Source organism: Gallinula chloropus (assembly GCF_964237585.1).
Source record: "Gallinula chloropus genome assembly, chromosome: 2".
Lineage (NCBI taxonomy): Eukaryota > Metazoa > Chordata > Aves > Gruiformes > Rallidae > Gallinula > Gallinula chloropus.
Genome location: NC_140086.1, coordinates 55,080,186 through 55,097,313, shown reverse-complemented (window position 1 = coordinate 55,097,313; position 17,128 = coordinate 55,080,186). Strand labels below are relative to the sequence as shown.

Here is a 17,128-nt window from a genome sequence, read left to right as displayed (position 1 = left end):
TCATCTACTTCAAAGTGTAGCCACGGTTTCTCATCTGTTTATTAAAAATACCTAAATGCAAGGAAACAACAGGCTTGAATGAATTCCATGTACAATATGTATAGTGGTAAACATGGTAGAATATTTCAGTTCATTCAAATCACATAATTCTATTATCATTACCCTCAGGTTGCTGCATGGATGCATATTTAAGTATTAGATTGAAGAATAAAACAAGAAAAAAAAAACCCTAATTCCTTTGTTACTCTGGATGTATGTACAGAGACCCTGTTGGGTTTTCTTTTTGGCAGTTTCATCTACCTGGGTGCAGGATTCTTTGATGCAAAAGATTATGTTCTTCAAAACCATAATTGAATACTATTTCATCGTTCAAGAGAACCAGTACATCACAGGTGCTGCAACTAAATCAAAGGGAGTTTTCTCAGCTAATTAGTTGAGAATCTACTCATGGTGATACCGAGAGAACATTACTTCAGTGCACCATTAGGAATGTCAAGTTTTCCAAAGAGGCCCTTTCCTTGTTGTTCCACAACTCATATGAATCTTGATAGATACAATTAAAACACTCCTGTCCTTTAATGAAGTCTGAATAAAACCCCTGAACTGACACAAAATGCATTTGTTAATTGTATGTTGCCCATATATTGTAAGCTGTTTGGGAGAGCGATGAGATGTAGCACGCACGAAACAACCTCACAGCATTGTTCTAATGAACAGTCACACAACGCACCGACTGGCACTCGCCGTATAAAAACGGATTCCACGTGACAAATGAAACGTCATGTGGAATTCTCAATGCCTTGAGAAGAGAATTAAGATTGTTTCAGCTATGTCTCCGCAGACCAGGTACACACCAGCCCAACAGAAAACACTGTTCTTCTCCATGGACTTCCGAATAATGGTGCATACCGCCTCTGGCACAGACAGAAAATGGTTGTGGGGAACATAAGATGGGAAAACAGCACGAATGTATTTTTCAATTGATTGCTGGGAGGGAGGCGTCGATTTCTCCTAGGCAAGGTACACCACTTTTTCTAACTCAGGCAGGGGCCAGCAGTGATAGAAAGCCCAGAAAAGTCGCTGCATTCAAAGAAAAACACAGTTTACCATAAGAGGGCAGTAGTCGTTTACCCAAAAAATAGCTACTAAACCGGGATGTCAGTCAAAAGATTTAACTTTCCCACCTTGAGCCTGTACCTAAGTTACTTAGGCAGACACTACTGTATTTAAGAAAAGCGAATTTGCAAACTTACCTTTTCTACTGCAAATGTTCGGATAACATACTCGGCCAGGAGCTCTGTTTCTATTAGGGTAACTTTAATGTCTTTATATATCTCTGTGTCATCGGGCCAGTATTTGCAGCATTTGACCTTTAAAAAATACAAAAGAAATTAAGGTTCATTTATTTTCGAAGGTTCATGTTGAATCCACTCTGTATACCGTGCAAAGACTTCTGCTTTAAAATGCAGTCACGTGCAAAACACATTTTCTGCACGTGGAAATGATGAATGTTCCAGGGACAGCGCCTCTGCTTTTTCTAAAGCGGCGTTCAAAGCTGCAGGTGAGATTTGTGTTGTGGTTAGTGAAGTGAGGCAAATTTGTAGGAGCACAAGGGATATTTATACCCTACACAGCTCAGTTATGGTAACTGTTCATTTCCTCTGCTTTCCAAGGCAGGGTGTGCCCAGAGGGACAACTACCACCAGAAGGCTTGTTTTTCCCCCTAACCTCTAGTTGGTGATTTGTCTCAAAAAGATCTTCTTACCTTCTAAAATGAAAATGTGTTTTTCAGACAGGAAGGATCTCCTCTACTGTTAGAAAAGTATCAGTTTTCTCAGATTAACTTTCTGAAGGAACTGATGGAGAGGTCAGATGGCAAAACTCAACACTGGAAGTCAAGGGATGAGTTTTATGTCTGGGCTTTAACACCAATTCACTAGATGACCCCAAACACCAGGGCTGGGATTCATCTCACTTAGCTCAAACGAAGATGAGTAGGATGAATGTCTTCTAGAGGTGTCTTTATTTTTTGTTAACTATGAAAAGAGTCTAGATGACTGCCTTCGCTTAGCTGTTTGGCTTCTTGATGGCTAAGCTCAGGGGAGGTGAATTCCTCCTTCCCCCCTATTGATTTCTGCTGGCTCCTGGAGCTGTGCGTTCTTGACAAATTCACCCTGAGATATGGAGAGGGAAGGAGAGTGGGGTTTGTGAACTGCATTACAGGTTTCCTAGATGGGACAGACTTCTCAGTACTTAACGTATTCAAACATGCGCTATCATTCTGCTGTTTTTTAAAGCGGGTGGTTGTGGGGACTGTGTATGATGATGTAGATAGCTGACAGGCTTAAGGCTTTCCTTCTCCTTTCCATTTGTGTGGATGAGATGTTGGGCGGGGAAGCCTCCACATTACTTACATATCTCTCTTTTATTCTTTTCTATCACAGTAATAGCTGTGCTATCACCACTGCATCTGGCCATCGTCCAGTTGTGCGGTACGTGCTAGGAATAGCATCTGTTCTACATCTGCTGCATGGAATGGTTTCTCTCTTTCTTTCACCACAGGGAAAATTTAAAATGGATCTTTTAATACATGTAAATTTACTGGTTTACTTAAATATACATTTAAATGGGTTGAGTAAAAAAAAAACAAACAACCCAACATTTCTCTTATCCAATGGAAAACTGATAGGGGAGAAAAAAACTAAACTTCACAACTGGTAGAGTATTTCTCAGACTTGTTTTCATGCCAAAATATTTGGATTACTATCATGTCTAGTCTTGCGCAAAAGGCAAAACTGATGAACGTGTGTATAAGCATACAGTGAAAATTGTAATGTTTGATTCAAATGGTTTATTTATACAAACTCCAGGATCAGTGTATAAAGGATTACACAGAGCCTCAAACCTTGTCCTGTCCGGCAGAAGAAAATACTTTCATTGGAATTTGTTTCAAGTGAAGTAGCAGATAATTCTCTCTTTACTGTCTGGACAGGAGAGAGGTCTTCCCACATCAGAGTAACTTTGGCTGATAAAAAAAGTTTGTCTGGGCAGGGTCAGTAGTGTGACTCTTTAGCAGGATAACATTTACATCTCAATAGAACTGAGTTGAAGGGCTGGAAAAACACAGCCCCACATCAGGATCATCTTCAGAAAGGAAGAGTAGCCTTGTCCTAAGCCCTGGCTTCCAGCCACAAAATTATACAAGCACCCTAACAGCTTATTCCTGCTTACACAGCTGATGGAAAGGTCCTAGAGCTGAGCTGAAGTTCAGGTAGCTAGAAGCAGGTTTTTATTTATTTCTCTATGCTTGTCTGCAGACCATGTAACCACACGAGTACTGGCTGAGAAAAATTCTTCACATTCTTCTCATTTCACCTGGTATTAAGCATGGTTTCAGGGCAACTGGCAAACACCAGGTTATACAGTTCCCTTCCACATCCAGAGGCTTGTTGCTGGGACACTGAACAGCCTTTGCAATTCTCTACACTTATGTACCAGGGGCAAGGGTAGCAAGGCTGCTCCCCACCTCCATGGGTGCCTGCATGAACAAGGCTTCCATCAACCAAGGGCCAAGCTGAGGGCCAGTCCCTAGGTGCCTGAATGGCAGGATCTCCGCCAAATGCACATGCATCTCTGAAGTACATCTATCAGCTGTAAGCAATGAACACCGATTTCCAAAGCATTATATGTTGCTGCAAGCAGTTTAGTAGTTGCTGCTATCTATCATTTCATCTACTTGGTATCTCTTCAGATTTTATGTTGTTTGCATGCATTTCCAAAAATCCTCTGATGGAAGCTAAGTGGAAAAAAAATGGAATGCTCATGGGTTTGTCTGTGGTGTTAAAATAACCCAGAGAATTCATGCTGTTTAAATCCCTTAGGCCAGCAAACTGACCTTTTTATAGTCACTACTGGGAACTCCCCAAAACAGGGTTTTCCTACCTGTGGCTACGATGATTTTTTTGACTCTCTGTGCAGAATGAGGCAATTCACACTGCCTCCGGACTGGAGCAGTGTGAATTGTCCACTGACAACCCCATCTCTGGAGCCAGTGCCCTGTTCCTGCCTGTTCACTTATCCTTTCCATAGGTGGAACCTGAACCACACGAAGACAGCCAACGCACGTAGCAAGGGAGCAGCTGCAGCGGTGACCCTAGTAACAGCACTACCGATCAGCACGTCTCTCCCGTTGCTAACTTTAGCCTTGTTTCTTCCTGATGGGCGCCTGCCATCCTCAAAACAGCTCTAGTTTAGTAAAATAAACAATCAGGGGGAAAAAAAAAATCCAACCCTGGCTGAATTAAATTGCTCAGCCTTGAAGGAAAACATGCCTGTTCCTAACTTGGTAAGTCTAGACAGTCTGGATTATGACTAAGAACTGGGGACATTTAGAAAGACTGATTTAGCAGAGCGCAGTCCCCATCTTCTTACGCCTCAACTGTTGGATTTGCTTCCACTCTTTTTTTAAACCTTATTTAAGATGATCCAGTGGAATAATTAGGGAAGCATTGGGGGATGTGGCACAGGAGTTACAGCCTTTCGTGCCTCACGCAGCTCGGGCCCGGCAGGGATTTTTTCCTCTGCTGCACTGGGGATTTTGGGCAGGGAGCAGATTGGAGCTGAGCAGAAGGATCCACGACAACACAATTTCCTGAAAACTCTCCCAAGCGGAACAGGGGCTGTAACAGCCATGGGAACGGTGCCAGAGCCGCAGTCAGAGCCACAGACCAACACTAAATGATTCACTCACTGGGAGGGGAGAAACCGCGCCCCCCCCCCCCTTTATTTATTTATTATTTTTTTTTATTTCGGGCTTTTTTTCCTACTTTTGGCTCTTGTTCTGCAATGCTGCTGCACGTGCTAAGCTCTAGACATGGGAACTCCATGGACTCCTGATGAGCTAAAAGTTAAGTAAATGCTTAAAGACCAGTCTCCCTGTTTTTCTCCAGGACCTCTCAAATAGTTGCGAAGGTGTCTACAAGACAGAAGTAAGATTAAGTAGTGTAAATCAAAAATCACACTTATAAATGTTTATTGGATCAGGGCCTTTATTTGTACAAGGAGAGACAATTGCAACAAAATAGAATATGGTTTTACTCATCAAATATGAGAAACACTGCTGGTAACATATGTTTGTTCATTTTTTCTTTTTAGCACAGCTTTAGCTACTGTGACTTGATGAATCTCTTTCCCTTTTTATAAACATTTGGTACATGTTTTGCAAAAATCCCTTCTAACAGAAGGTTTAGCTAAATAATTGATACATGAATCCAGGACTGAATATTAAATGCATTAGATTTTTTTTTTTCACACAGTTGCCACCATAACAGTAAATATCGTCCACAAAGTAGAAAACATAATTTTGAAATCTCATCTGAGCAGAACTATAATTGAGAGTTTGTTCAGATACACCCTACATTTATATCCTAACGATGTGCCAAAAAATACAGATGTTCATCACAAGATGAGATAAAAGGGTGACTGCCAGAGACATAATGAAAATGCTCCGGTTTAATCTATTCATCCCAAGGTACACTGTCCAATTGTTCCAAACATGTTTATTTTACTAATAATTTTAGAAATTTGGAGAAGATGATTATCTACTTCCACCCCCTAGCTCCATCCCCTAGCAAAATAGTCTAATGTGAGAAACTAAGAATTAAAAATGAAGGTGGAAAGTTGTTGTTGCTACTTCTAAATATAACAAACAATGTAGGCAGTGGATAGCTAATGAACACAAATTGTGACTTCCGAAGCTGTATATTTAGCCATTTGGCAATGTGACACATCTAGCTAAAGGCAGTATGAAAGCCAGGACAGTAATTCATTTACTTAGAGGTTTGGAATAGGATGAATATTACAGAATTAATATGTGAGCTGGCTGGGAAATACACTTTGTAGTTCATACAGAACAGTTTAAATAACACTGATTATTCAAAGTTTCCAATTTCCTTTGATTCTGAAATATTCTTAGCAAAAAGGTGATAGAACTGGCTATGCACTGCATGGATTGTCGTTAGTGAAGAGCAGTATTATATATTCTAATTTAAAATTAATCTTGAACTAAGTAATGATGATAAGTCAGGCATAAATTTTGTAGTGAAACCTCTAGGATATAAAATGAAATAGCCAACCAAGCTCACTGGTGAAAATTTTAAACAGATTTTACAGATGTAGCTAGGATAACATCATATACTTTTATTTGGCTGACTTGACGTAAAAGGACATCCAGTATTTGAAATACTTTTCAAACAAAAAACATACTGTGATTTAAGAACATTTTGTAGATTCTAAACCCACCCTTAGCAGAAGATAAACCCCAGTCTTTCTTTTAAAAAATGTCTTTGTTTGCTCTTGAGCAAGTCAGCTAATTGATTTATAACTCATTTTACAGATTTCTAAAAGAGGTATGGCAGAGTATTGAGAAATATAACATTTAAGATACTGTTTGGCACCATCAGATGGATGGGTCTGTATAAAGGCAGCCAGAAATCTTTATGCTGTTCACAGCTCCCATAGGGGGAAGAGATGACTTCATGAATTTTACTAGCTCAGTCTAACTTCTTCCAGTGACAACTCGGAGCTGATATAATTCTTCACCTTCTGCTGCCCTGTGTTGCCCCAGCAGCGCACTCCTAGGTTGCCTGGTGGATGCATCCTCATTTAACTTCTGCCCAGAACTGCTGGGTTTCTGGATGTGTCCAGCAGTAGCCATACACTAATGCTTTCCACCTTAGGGAACGAGTACAACCCCTTTGTTCTTAAGAATCAAGTATACTGTTAGCATGCCATCAACCTGGTAGCTTGGGTCGGATGAAATCAGGCTGACAGGCCAAACCCACTGTGTGGCCTTCCTTTGGACATAAAAAAGGATTAGTCTAGAAAAATTGCTTTAGGGTAAAGGTAACCCAAGGTAAAGCTGCTGTAGCGTTCCTGCTTCCATTGCTTATACCAACAGAAGAATATGGATTACCTCTATTTCATTGCTTATGTTTAGGCGATTTTTGTCTCTCAGTGGTCATTAAAAAAGACTGCAAATTAGTGCACTTTAGTAGAGCTCTGGAAGGAAAATGGCTGAGCAGAGAACACATGAGAAGAGTGGTCCTGTGCCAAGCTGAAGGATGGTTATGGGATTAGCTGGAGCTCCTCAAAGCTTGTCTTAATCCCTGAGACGACTGTGAAACCATGGGCATATTGTTCAGATACTGTGCTCCAAGGACCTGATTGAGCTGAACAGCCTGTGCTCTGAATCATGCTCCCATTCCAAGAGCAAAATCGTGCCATTAGTTGAGCTACACAGCACCAACAAGTTAGCAGATCGCCTTCTGGCTCTAAAACCTCATCATCTGATGTTAGGTTAGAAAGCTCTATATGTTACTTTACTGGGTAAGGTAAAACTGTGTCAGTGCCTCCAGGATACTTCTTCCTTCACAGAGAGACTGAGGGATTAATTTCATGAGATTGCTGAGGTGAGGAGACTTGCAGTAATGAAGCCATTTCGCGAGCTCCAACATTTCAAAGAAGACCTTGAAGCCCTCCTTGCAAACTGCATTTATGCTTCCATCCTACACCTTGGCAGCACTTAGGCAGCTATCCCAACAAGGGGATTGATGCATTTGTGTATACTTAAACCTCTTTTATTTATTTCTCAAAGTGAATTATCTCAATTGGATTAGTGAGCATTAAGATATTAATCTCTGTTGATTACCATTCTTCGAAACATAGCTTTCTTTTACTGGAAATGAGAATGCATCAAAACACTGAGCTGAAACCATGTCTGCTATGAGTGACAGGGGACAGTGCTGAATGCCTGTAGCTCGACACCCTGTTGTAAGATGTTAACATTGCTAATCTAGGGACGTCTTTATTAAATAACTGCAAAGAGTCTGTCCTTCTCCTTCCTGAAGAACAACAGCCAATTATTTTTCCCTAAGGGCTCCTCCCCTTCTATGGATAATGGAGTAATGCCAACCTGTTATTTTTGGTTAGAAGTCTAGAAAAGCTGAAATGTCTTTTGATGACTAGAAGGATTCCCTGACATGAAAGGTTAAGAATACTTTTAAATTATGTTTGGTGTTTTTTTTTTTTTTTTCTTTTTTTCTTATTGATACTCTGTAAAAGTGTAAACTCTATCCCACAAGAGACACTGGAATTACAGTGAAACAAAAGAACAGAATATTTTACAGCATATATGCACTATAAATGCAGGTCCCAGGTTTTCTGGGTAAATGTGATTAAGAAAGAAAATTTCTCTATATGGGAAAGGACACTATTTAGAGGTTTTGGAAGCTGAGACTAGGAATTACATAGAGGTAGGGAGGGGTTTCATACAGCAACCTTTCTCCCTCTTATTTAGAAAATGTGGTTTCTGTCTTACAGTAGAAAAGTTAAAATGAAATCTTAGTGACCAGTATGTGTTCAAACTCTTTGGCATACCTCCTAAGGGGTGCCAATGTCAGTATCCTGAACTAATTCAAACTTAGGTAATTTGGCTTATTTAATTTAGAGGCCACTTCAATTAGATATTCTTCCATTTATACTAAATACAAATGTGCTGTTTGTGAGATGTGTTAAACAGCTACTGTGTTTCACCTCTGCTGTATCTCTGTAAAGGGTGATCAGAATCTTAAATACATTTTGAATTTCCCTTTGTTATTAGAGGCTTCTTGCATGTGGAAGATTCTCAAAACTTGTAACATGTGTAAGTGCAAGCTTCATAATAGCTTTGTGTACAAAAAATCATAGGTGGCAAGTCCATTGGAAATTGTACACAGTTTTTATGTTGCTGGAATTTCCTATTAAGTTTTTGTATGTTCTCACTAAGAAGTCTTTGGACAGGATTTTATTTGGCAGTATTTCTTGGATGTCTAAGGTTTGTCTCTAACAGAAACAGATCATCAGGTGCATCTGAATAAGATCTGGTTCCACATAACCAGAAAGCATTTTAGCAATCTCTGGAATGCTGGCCAAGGCCCAAGCACATACATATATGACTGCTTAGGCCTAGACACATAACAACATTTCCTGAGAACAACTCATTTTTTTTATGAGGTTTTATCTTAGAACAGGAAATGTTTTCTAGCCAGCCAGCAGCAAGAAGATAATTCCCTCTCTAACAGAAGACCTCACTGTCATGTGGACCCCAAGCATGAGAAGTCAGAGCCATTAATGTTTTCGCAGCAAGGCAAATGAGAGGGCCATGCATGTAATATGTCAGCTGCAGGCCTGGTAAAACAAGCAAAGGAAAAGCTAAGATACCCTTGTGCTCTTTGTTTTTCCCTATGCAGATACAGACCTGGGAGGGAAAAGTCATCCAGGAGTGTGAGATGGAGTGTGAGATCAGGGAAGCACCACACTCCTGAGATGCAAGATGGCAGAGAGAGGCTGTTTCAGTAGCCTGAAGCCATGCATGCAGGCACAGGGGCCATTTACCAGTCTATGGCTGACCTTCATTCCCGTTTGTGTCGCATCCATTCTGTTGTAGTCAACCTTGCCTCCTTTCAAAAAAAGGGGCTTTTGTGTGCTTATTAACACTATTAGCACTGGCTGTTTTCTAATTCTGTATAATAATTGAGAAACTCTAATTACTGTAATTACTATGCTCCTGAGGTGAGGTTTTATTTTTTATAATTATTTCTAGTGAGTTTTTTGGTAAATACTTTGTTATATTAAAAGCGTGATAGACAATCCTGAGTCCTTGCAGCGCATTTATATATCAACCACCTCCACTGAATTTCATCCGTGCATTTCACCATTTATTAATCAGATATTACTAAATTTCTTCTGCCTCAAGCAAAAACAAGGAGTGGGAGAGAAAGTGACTACTGACAAATGACAAATGATGTGACATGCCAAGTTTGATTCTGCCAACCAAGTATTAGTACCAGCCCAAGAGCAAAGATGGAGGTGACAGCTAGGTGGCACAATTGAATATATTCTAACTCTTCCCTATCTTCTTTTTCTAACTCTTTAAATAGGAAAAAAAGTGTTTCAGTGTGTGCAAACGCTGAAACACTTCCAAAAGCAACGGAAGATTTTGGCCAATGCATAAAGACCTTGATCCATTTCCCACTGCTTTCCACAGAAGGATCCAGCTCTACCTTTCGGAGTCTGTACTCTAGAGCAGTCTCTTGGAGTGAACAAGATGTTCTCTTGTGTCTATTTTACCAATACTGGTGTGATAGGAAGTTTTGTCTCTTCTAGAATAATCCACCAGATTATGTTAATTCTCTCAGGAAAACATGTCTGAAATAACACTTCGGTCTTCAGTTGCTCTACCATTTAGAAACACAAGCATGGAGGCCTCTTGTATTATCATACTCCAAAATACATTATTTTGAAATATTTTGTGGTGACACTGATACATTTTTAAGAGTTTTGGTTTTGCTTTTTACCTTTACAGAGACACTTTTTTTCAAGGCTGCTTCAAGGGCTGCTTATTTGTTTAGATTTTTGTAAAAGTTCTTATGTCAACCTAGGCCAATCTTAACTAAAACCCACTTCATCATCTGTTATCAAAGAACTGTTCATGCAACTCAGCAATGATTTTTCTAAATGGCTGTGAGACCTCATTTAGATTTTAATAAACAGTCACATTCTAATGAGGTCTTCATAAAACTGACTAAATATGTTTAGAAATCATTAGCTTAAATTACCAGTACAAAAGTCTCCTTAGGGAGCCCTGCAGATTTTGTGATAAGACTTCTGGCAGATGGATTAGTCTAACAGCGCAAGTGAGTTCTGAATTTCCACACAAGCAGTGTAAATGTGAGTGACTGGGTAACAGGCTACTAGATAAAGAGCTAAATGTCCCTCAGGTGGGTTCATTAAAGAGAGAAAACAATCAAAACACATTTCTGTGCCATTTAAATACCAGGTGCACAGCAGTCTGCAGGTGCCAGAAACACTGACAAGGGTCCCTTGCTGGAACACACAAGAGCTTAAAGGGATGCATGGTTTTGACAAGTGTGCCTCAGATAATGACAGATATTGGCAGATGTACCCAGACCCTGCTGGAGGGTAATGTGGGGACTGAGTCATTTGCAGCAGGTGCTTGTGTTAGGGACAGCCTCATGGTGATTCCTCCATCCGCAATTAAAACAGTCCTGATGCATAATGCTCCAGGGCAAGAAGCAAATTCCTAGCACTGATTTAATGACTATCCAGCCAGTCCTGGTAAACAAATACACATACACCCCCTCAATGATTAATTCATGAAGGACATACACTGTGTGGCAAACATGTTAAATAGATATTCATCTTTCCTGAAAATATAAAGGAATTTTCCTCTTCAGCGAACAATTGGTCAAGAACATTACAAAATAAAAATAATAAAGCCCTATAAATCCTATACCAACAACAGCAATTGAAATAGAAAACCTCAAGGTTGGGAAGATGGTAAGGTTTGCCCTGCAGGAATGCTACCAAAAGGTCCATTACAATCATTACTAATCAAGGTAGCACAGAACTTGCGTTAGGGGTTGTGGGACAGATGGTGTGTCTCTAATATGCCTCCTTGTTGCTGATGGCTCCAGCTCTGGGAGCGGGACAGAAGCACCCACGGAGGAGTGGCTGCATTGCTCTGTGGCTCATACAATCTCATTTCCATTAAAAGCTCATTTTGGTTTCTGCTTTCTGATCTTACCTATGTTGGCCTCCAGAGAAAAGTGAGAACAAAGTAATTTCTGCCGCTGCCAGAAAGAACAAAGCTGCAGATCTGTACCCCACTAGGACTCTTGCACCTTGAAGAAATCTCCATGGCGGCAGAACCTGTCGCTTGGTGCCAGGGGAGTGTGCTGTGCACCTAAATGCTCTGAGCTGAAGCTGCCAACACTGGCACCAAGACCAGCAGGCATCTCCCAGGCTGATACCTGACAGGTCACTCTAATTGATGCTTTTAAACACTGACTTTAGAAAAACTGTATGTGGTTTCATGCAGAATGCTATTTTTGTTCTAACGCTTGTGGATCCACACCCTGAAAACGTCAATTTTTAAGTTGTGTGCTTGGGTACTTACGAATGTGTATAAAGCTTTAACAAAGGTTTGCTGGAGAGCCTCCTATTCCTACCAATCCATCCATTTTGTATTGATATTTGACCATCCAACTACTTCTACTTTCTTCCTCACTCTAGGGACTGAATTTTTAAAGTGGCCTCCCTGATCCTTTTTTGTCTCTGCAATTAGTTGTACATGTGTTCCTGCAGCAGGTGTTAATTGCAGTCGCAAATCCCATCTTTTTTATATGTAAAAATAATCCTGGCACCTGATCTGTTGTCAGGCTTGGACAGGCAGATACCTAAACATTAGGATTTATATTAACAATTGACAAAGGACGTAAGGAAGAATAAAATGAGACTGTAAAACTGGACTTGCTAAAATGGAGACAAGAGCTGACACTTTGACTCACGCCACATAAACAGCGCTTGCTCTCATCATGCGAGTACCACAGGGCAGAGGGGTATCAGCCGCTCCACCACAATGAAATTAAAAATACCTCTTAAAAACATGGGGGGTCTCACCAAGATATGTGCTCTTGTCTTCTCATTCCAACACTCTGATTTACAGTAATTACAGCAGTTGCAATAAAAGCAGTGGGGTTTTTTTTTCATTCCAAGTGAAAGCTATGTGCCCAGTTCCCAAGCAAATTTTCTTGGAAAAAACATCCAAATGAGAACTAAGACACCAGTGCATAGATAAAGCAGTAAAGACTTGATTATTGACATTTGTGAGAAACAAAGAAAATGTTTCCGTTCAACTTGTTGATAACAAAATTAGCCATAATGACTTGAGTAGGAAGCCTACTTTAGAAGTTATCAAGCAGAGAGAGAAAAGTAGGCAGCATCAAACAGGTAACTCAAGCTTTGCTTTACTACCCAGCTTCTGAAGAAGATCTTGTTGACATGGTCAACAAATTTAGTGTAATAATGAGTAAAGCTGGTTTTTTTCTCTTTCAGTCCAAAAGGCTTACATGAAGGAAAACCCAAAGAATGGGATTTTTTAGTCAACACTACGAAGAAAGTGCAATTTCATAGTTTAACTACTTATCTCAGAGATCTGCTTCAAAATTACTCCCCCTCAGCTTTCCTTATAAAAAAAGATGACTCCTCATCATCTCGGTCGGTAACCAATTCCCTGGTTTCCCTTAATAGAAATGGTATGTCTCAGATATATACAAAGATATGATGCTTTCCCTCTTTGGCTGTCTTTGCAGGCTGTGCTGTACAGAATGCCGCTTTATCAGTTACTTTTTCACTGGGCTAATGTTATCAAAGCCAAGCATCCAAGGCATGTTTAAAAATAATTGATAATGAACCTCTTAGCACAGGCAGCCATAAATATTTTATGTGCTATGCTCAGTATATAAGCATCTCGTTGGTCTGCTATTTAATTTCCAAAAGCAAACACCTTGGAAGTCTTTCATCGTTTTAAGTACAAAAATCACTTACCCTTCCCACTTCTACGAGATTAGTAACCATGATTATGCTGGCTGTGTTTTCATGCCATACCATTCTCCAGAAGTCGTATATTGTCTCCTGCATTGGTCCTGAAACAATAAATCAAAGGAAAGGTTACCATCTGAAAGTCTCATGATTGGAAGCTTGTCTCTGGGGCATCTGGAGAAACCGTGACTATACACATATATTCATATCACTATCAACATATTTTTCATTTAGGGTCAATTTCTTTTCTGTCATCCCATCTACCTGCATTTAAAGTGTTGGGTTTTTTTATTTTTTTTTTCTGAAATAGTGCTCTGGAACAAAGTTAGTTCTCCAGCATTTCAGTATTTATCTCCATAATGCCCAGAGTGGAATTATAAAAAATGGGTAACATTACTCTTTCTCTTAACAACTGGATGATAACCTAGGGAAGGTGTATTTGGAATGAAATGAGCCTCAATGGACTATGTGGCCTTTCCTGGTTTCTAATATTTTTCTTAGTATACACTATCCATCAAATTACCACATCCTAAATTGTACTTCCTGAAGTGAGACAGAAGTTTCAGTTTTTTTCTGCAGTAGACCACTTTGCAAAACAGTGAGGAAAGTGGTAAAGAAACCTGGAGTACCACAGCAGCCACATCCTCTGCAGTGCTTTCCCCAACACTCTGTGCACTTTTGTAGGCGAACACACCAAACTTCCCCTAGCATCATGCTAAAGCTGGATGCCAGCCCACAAGAAATGTTACAGAAATATAAAATGCTGAGAACAACCATATGCTGGGTCCTGTCTGTTTCTAACCCACATGTCTTATCCATGATATTCGGTGTGCTACCCCAATTTTAAACCACTGCTTCAAAATCACTGAGCCAACATAATAAAGTAAATGAAAAACACTATCAGGTGCTATAAACTTAATGTCCATACTGAATCCATTACTATACTGCCACACTGCAACAAGCAATTAGAGGCTTATTTAGAGGAATACCCCTAAATCAGCTAATAGGACAAATGGATAATCTATTCACCTAAATGCTCCTCTAGTTAAGAAACCAACACACCTAAAGCGTTACAATACCATCCACTGACAGATTTGGGTAGTTTGACACCCATGCTTTGGTATTATGAGCTCCCATTGAAATAAAGTTTTTACTCTGGAAGTCAAGTACTTAGTGAAATATGTACAAATGTATTCTTACTTATTAGTTTCAGCTGGGATAGAGTTAATTTTCTTCCTAGTAGTGGGTATAGTGCTGTGGTTTGCATTTAGGATAAGAATAATGCTGGTAACACACTGATGTTTTCAGTTGTTGCCAAGCAGTCAAGGACTTTTCAGCTTCTCACACTGCCCTGCCAGCAAGGAGACTGGTGCTGCAGAGCCAGGAAAGCTGATCCAAACTGACCAAAGGGATATTCCATATCATCATCACCATCATCTTCCTTTTCTGTCATATTAAAATGTCTTTATCTCAACCCAGGAGTTGTACTTTGTTTTATCCCAATTGTCTCCCCCATCCCGCTGCAGGGAGGGGATTGAGCAAATGGCTGTGTGGTTGTTTCAGCTACCGGCTGGGTTAAACCATGACATTACTACATATGATGGCAGCAGGGTTGGACTAGATGAACTTTGAAGGTCCCCTCCAACACAAACCATTCTGTGATTCTGTGACTGTATGTTATCATAGGCAAGTCAAAACCAATTCACCAGGCAAATAACATCACAATTATGATGTAACTGACTTAGAACTCCCAGTTTAAGATTTTTTTTTTTATTTTCAGCAATTTCAAAGGAAATTTTATCATCCATAATTTGCATAGACCATTTCAAGAAGTTATGTATTATCCCCCTTACTTTCTCTGCTTGTTAAAAATGTTGCACGTATAGTTTCACAGGTTTCCCTATAATCACTCAACTTGTCTTTACTTGCTTTGGTAGTTTGCATAACAGGAGAAAAAGCCATTAAAAAACCCGAGAAGCTATGACTCTTGGAACACAAGAAACATCAGAAGGTCTCGGAGTAGAATTAATAGGACAATCTATAATTACAGCTTCTGAAATTACCAAATTTGAGCTGATGTGACTGCAAAACTGACACCTTTGTTTTTCTTTTAATTTACAGCACAGAACAGTTGGTACTTTTGTGAGATTTTGTTCTTAAGTATGACAAGAGTTATGTCACTCTCCACCATACAGAAATTTACAATAAGTATTTTACATCTACATAAATGTACTGGATATGTAATACAGGCATGGTCCAAGTGCAATTTTGAATGTCACAGTAAGATAATTAATAAAATTAATATACATTAAAGGGGAGGTTTAGCTTGCTTGTGTTGTAACAATGCAGGATTCAGTATAGCTTTTTGGGCAATTAAAGTCGCAACAGCATTAGAAAGGTTTTGGGCCAAACTCTCCTACTCATGAAAGGAAGGAGACTATTTTACTCATTGTAGGAAAATACTATCTCTGCATAGCTCCTTCCTTCCTCTTCAATCTCAAACAAGCAAGTATTAAGCAAAATTACTGTTGCTATCATCTTTGAAGAAGTGTAGCTAAAAATAGGATTAGGGAAAGGTAGTTTTCCACCAAGCAGTGTCCTGGAAAGAGCCTGCAAATTCCTGACACATTATTAAGATTATTTAAGCTTGATCAAGGACAAAACCCAACACTATTGCTTCAGGAATCCTGATTCACAACCTGGTTTAATGGAGACCACATAAATGGCTCCACTGCTTTCTGTCACCGCTGTGTTCTGTCACCACAGTGTTGTTTCAAGATTATTCATCTGAATAATCTGAATATGCTTTCAGTCCTGCTCCAGGAAAGGTGAGAAAAGATCCTCTGTCCCCACAACCCTCTTCTTTTCCCCTTGCAAGAAATCAGAATCTTTGAGAAACTGAGGGACAACATAGCAAGTTTCTGTATGTATTACTTCAGCTGTCTTTCCTACAGATTCAACTGAGATACAAGATGGTTGGGTCCTGCTTCGTAACAGTCATTTTTTTTTGAAAGTTCTGGAATAACCTGCAACAATTTCCTGGGTTTTTTTTTTTTTTGTTTGTTTTGTTTTGTTTTGTCTTTTTATTTTTATTCTTCCCCCCACCTTGACAGCACGTGTCTTGTGATTTGAAGATTTCTATATTTCAGATCCTGAAATTACAACATGGGGAGACATACTAATTTCTTCCTGAAGGTTTTGAAACTGTCATTTATTATAAAGAGAAAAAAACAATTATGAGAAAAATAAATCTTTAGCAAAAGTATTAGACTTTTTCAGGCCAGAGAAAGAACTGAACTCTGACAAGTATTTCAACATTGATCCCAAATGTTCTCCCAAAAGAAATGTCCTGTTCTGTAGTGCTGAGTAGACTCTTCTCAATCTTACTATCTAAATGATAAGACAATCCTAATTAGAAGTGCTCGAGAGGATTTCCTGCTCTCCTCAAGTATTCTCCAGTGATTTCTTGCCTTTTCTGTCCAATTCTTACATGTAGCCTCCAAACTTCTTTCACCTTCAGGACACTGAAAGGAAAAAACCTACCCAAAAAACCTACCTTAAAGTCTCAGAAAGTAATTCTTTTCTACCCCATTTTTCTTTTCTTCTTGACATTTTCCAAATTATTTTCTGACATATGAATAAATTATTACTTGTCTCCAGTCAGAATTGAAAAGCATTAGAGGCTAGG

At 39.5% G+C, this 17,128-nt stretch overlaps 1 protein-coding gene across 1 annotated transcript in view; it reads right to left on the bottom strand.

The window, feature by feature from the left end:
- The window catches only part of PTPRM (protein tyrosine phosphatase receptor type M), a gene marked incomplete at its 5' end in the record, with an annotated part of 481,602 nt that overhangs the window by 20,706 nt on the left and 443,768 nt on the right, over nt 1–17,128 (bottom strand). Inside the window, 2 exons of the mRNA XM_084260019.1 lie at nt 1,254–1,370; nt 13,447–13,544. Coding sequence (XP_084116145.1) covers nt 1,254–1,370; nt 13,447–13,544 — 215 coding nt within the window. The remainder of the gene's footprint in view (nt 1–1,253; nt 1,371–13,446; nt 13,545–17,128) is intronic.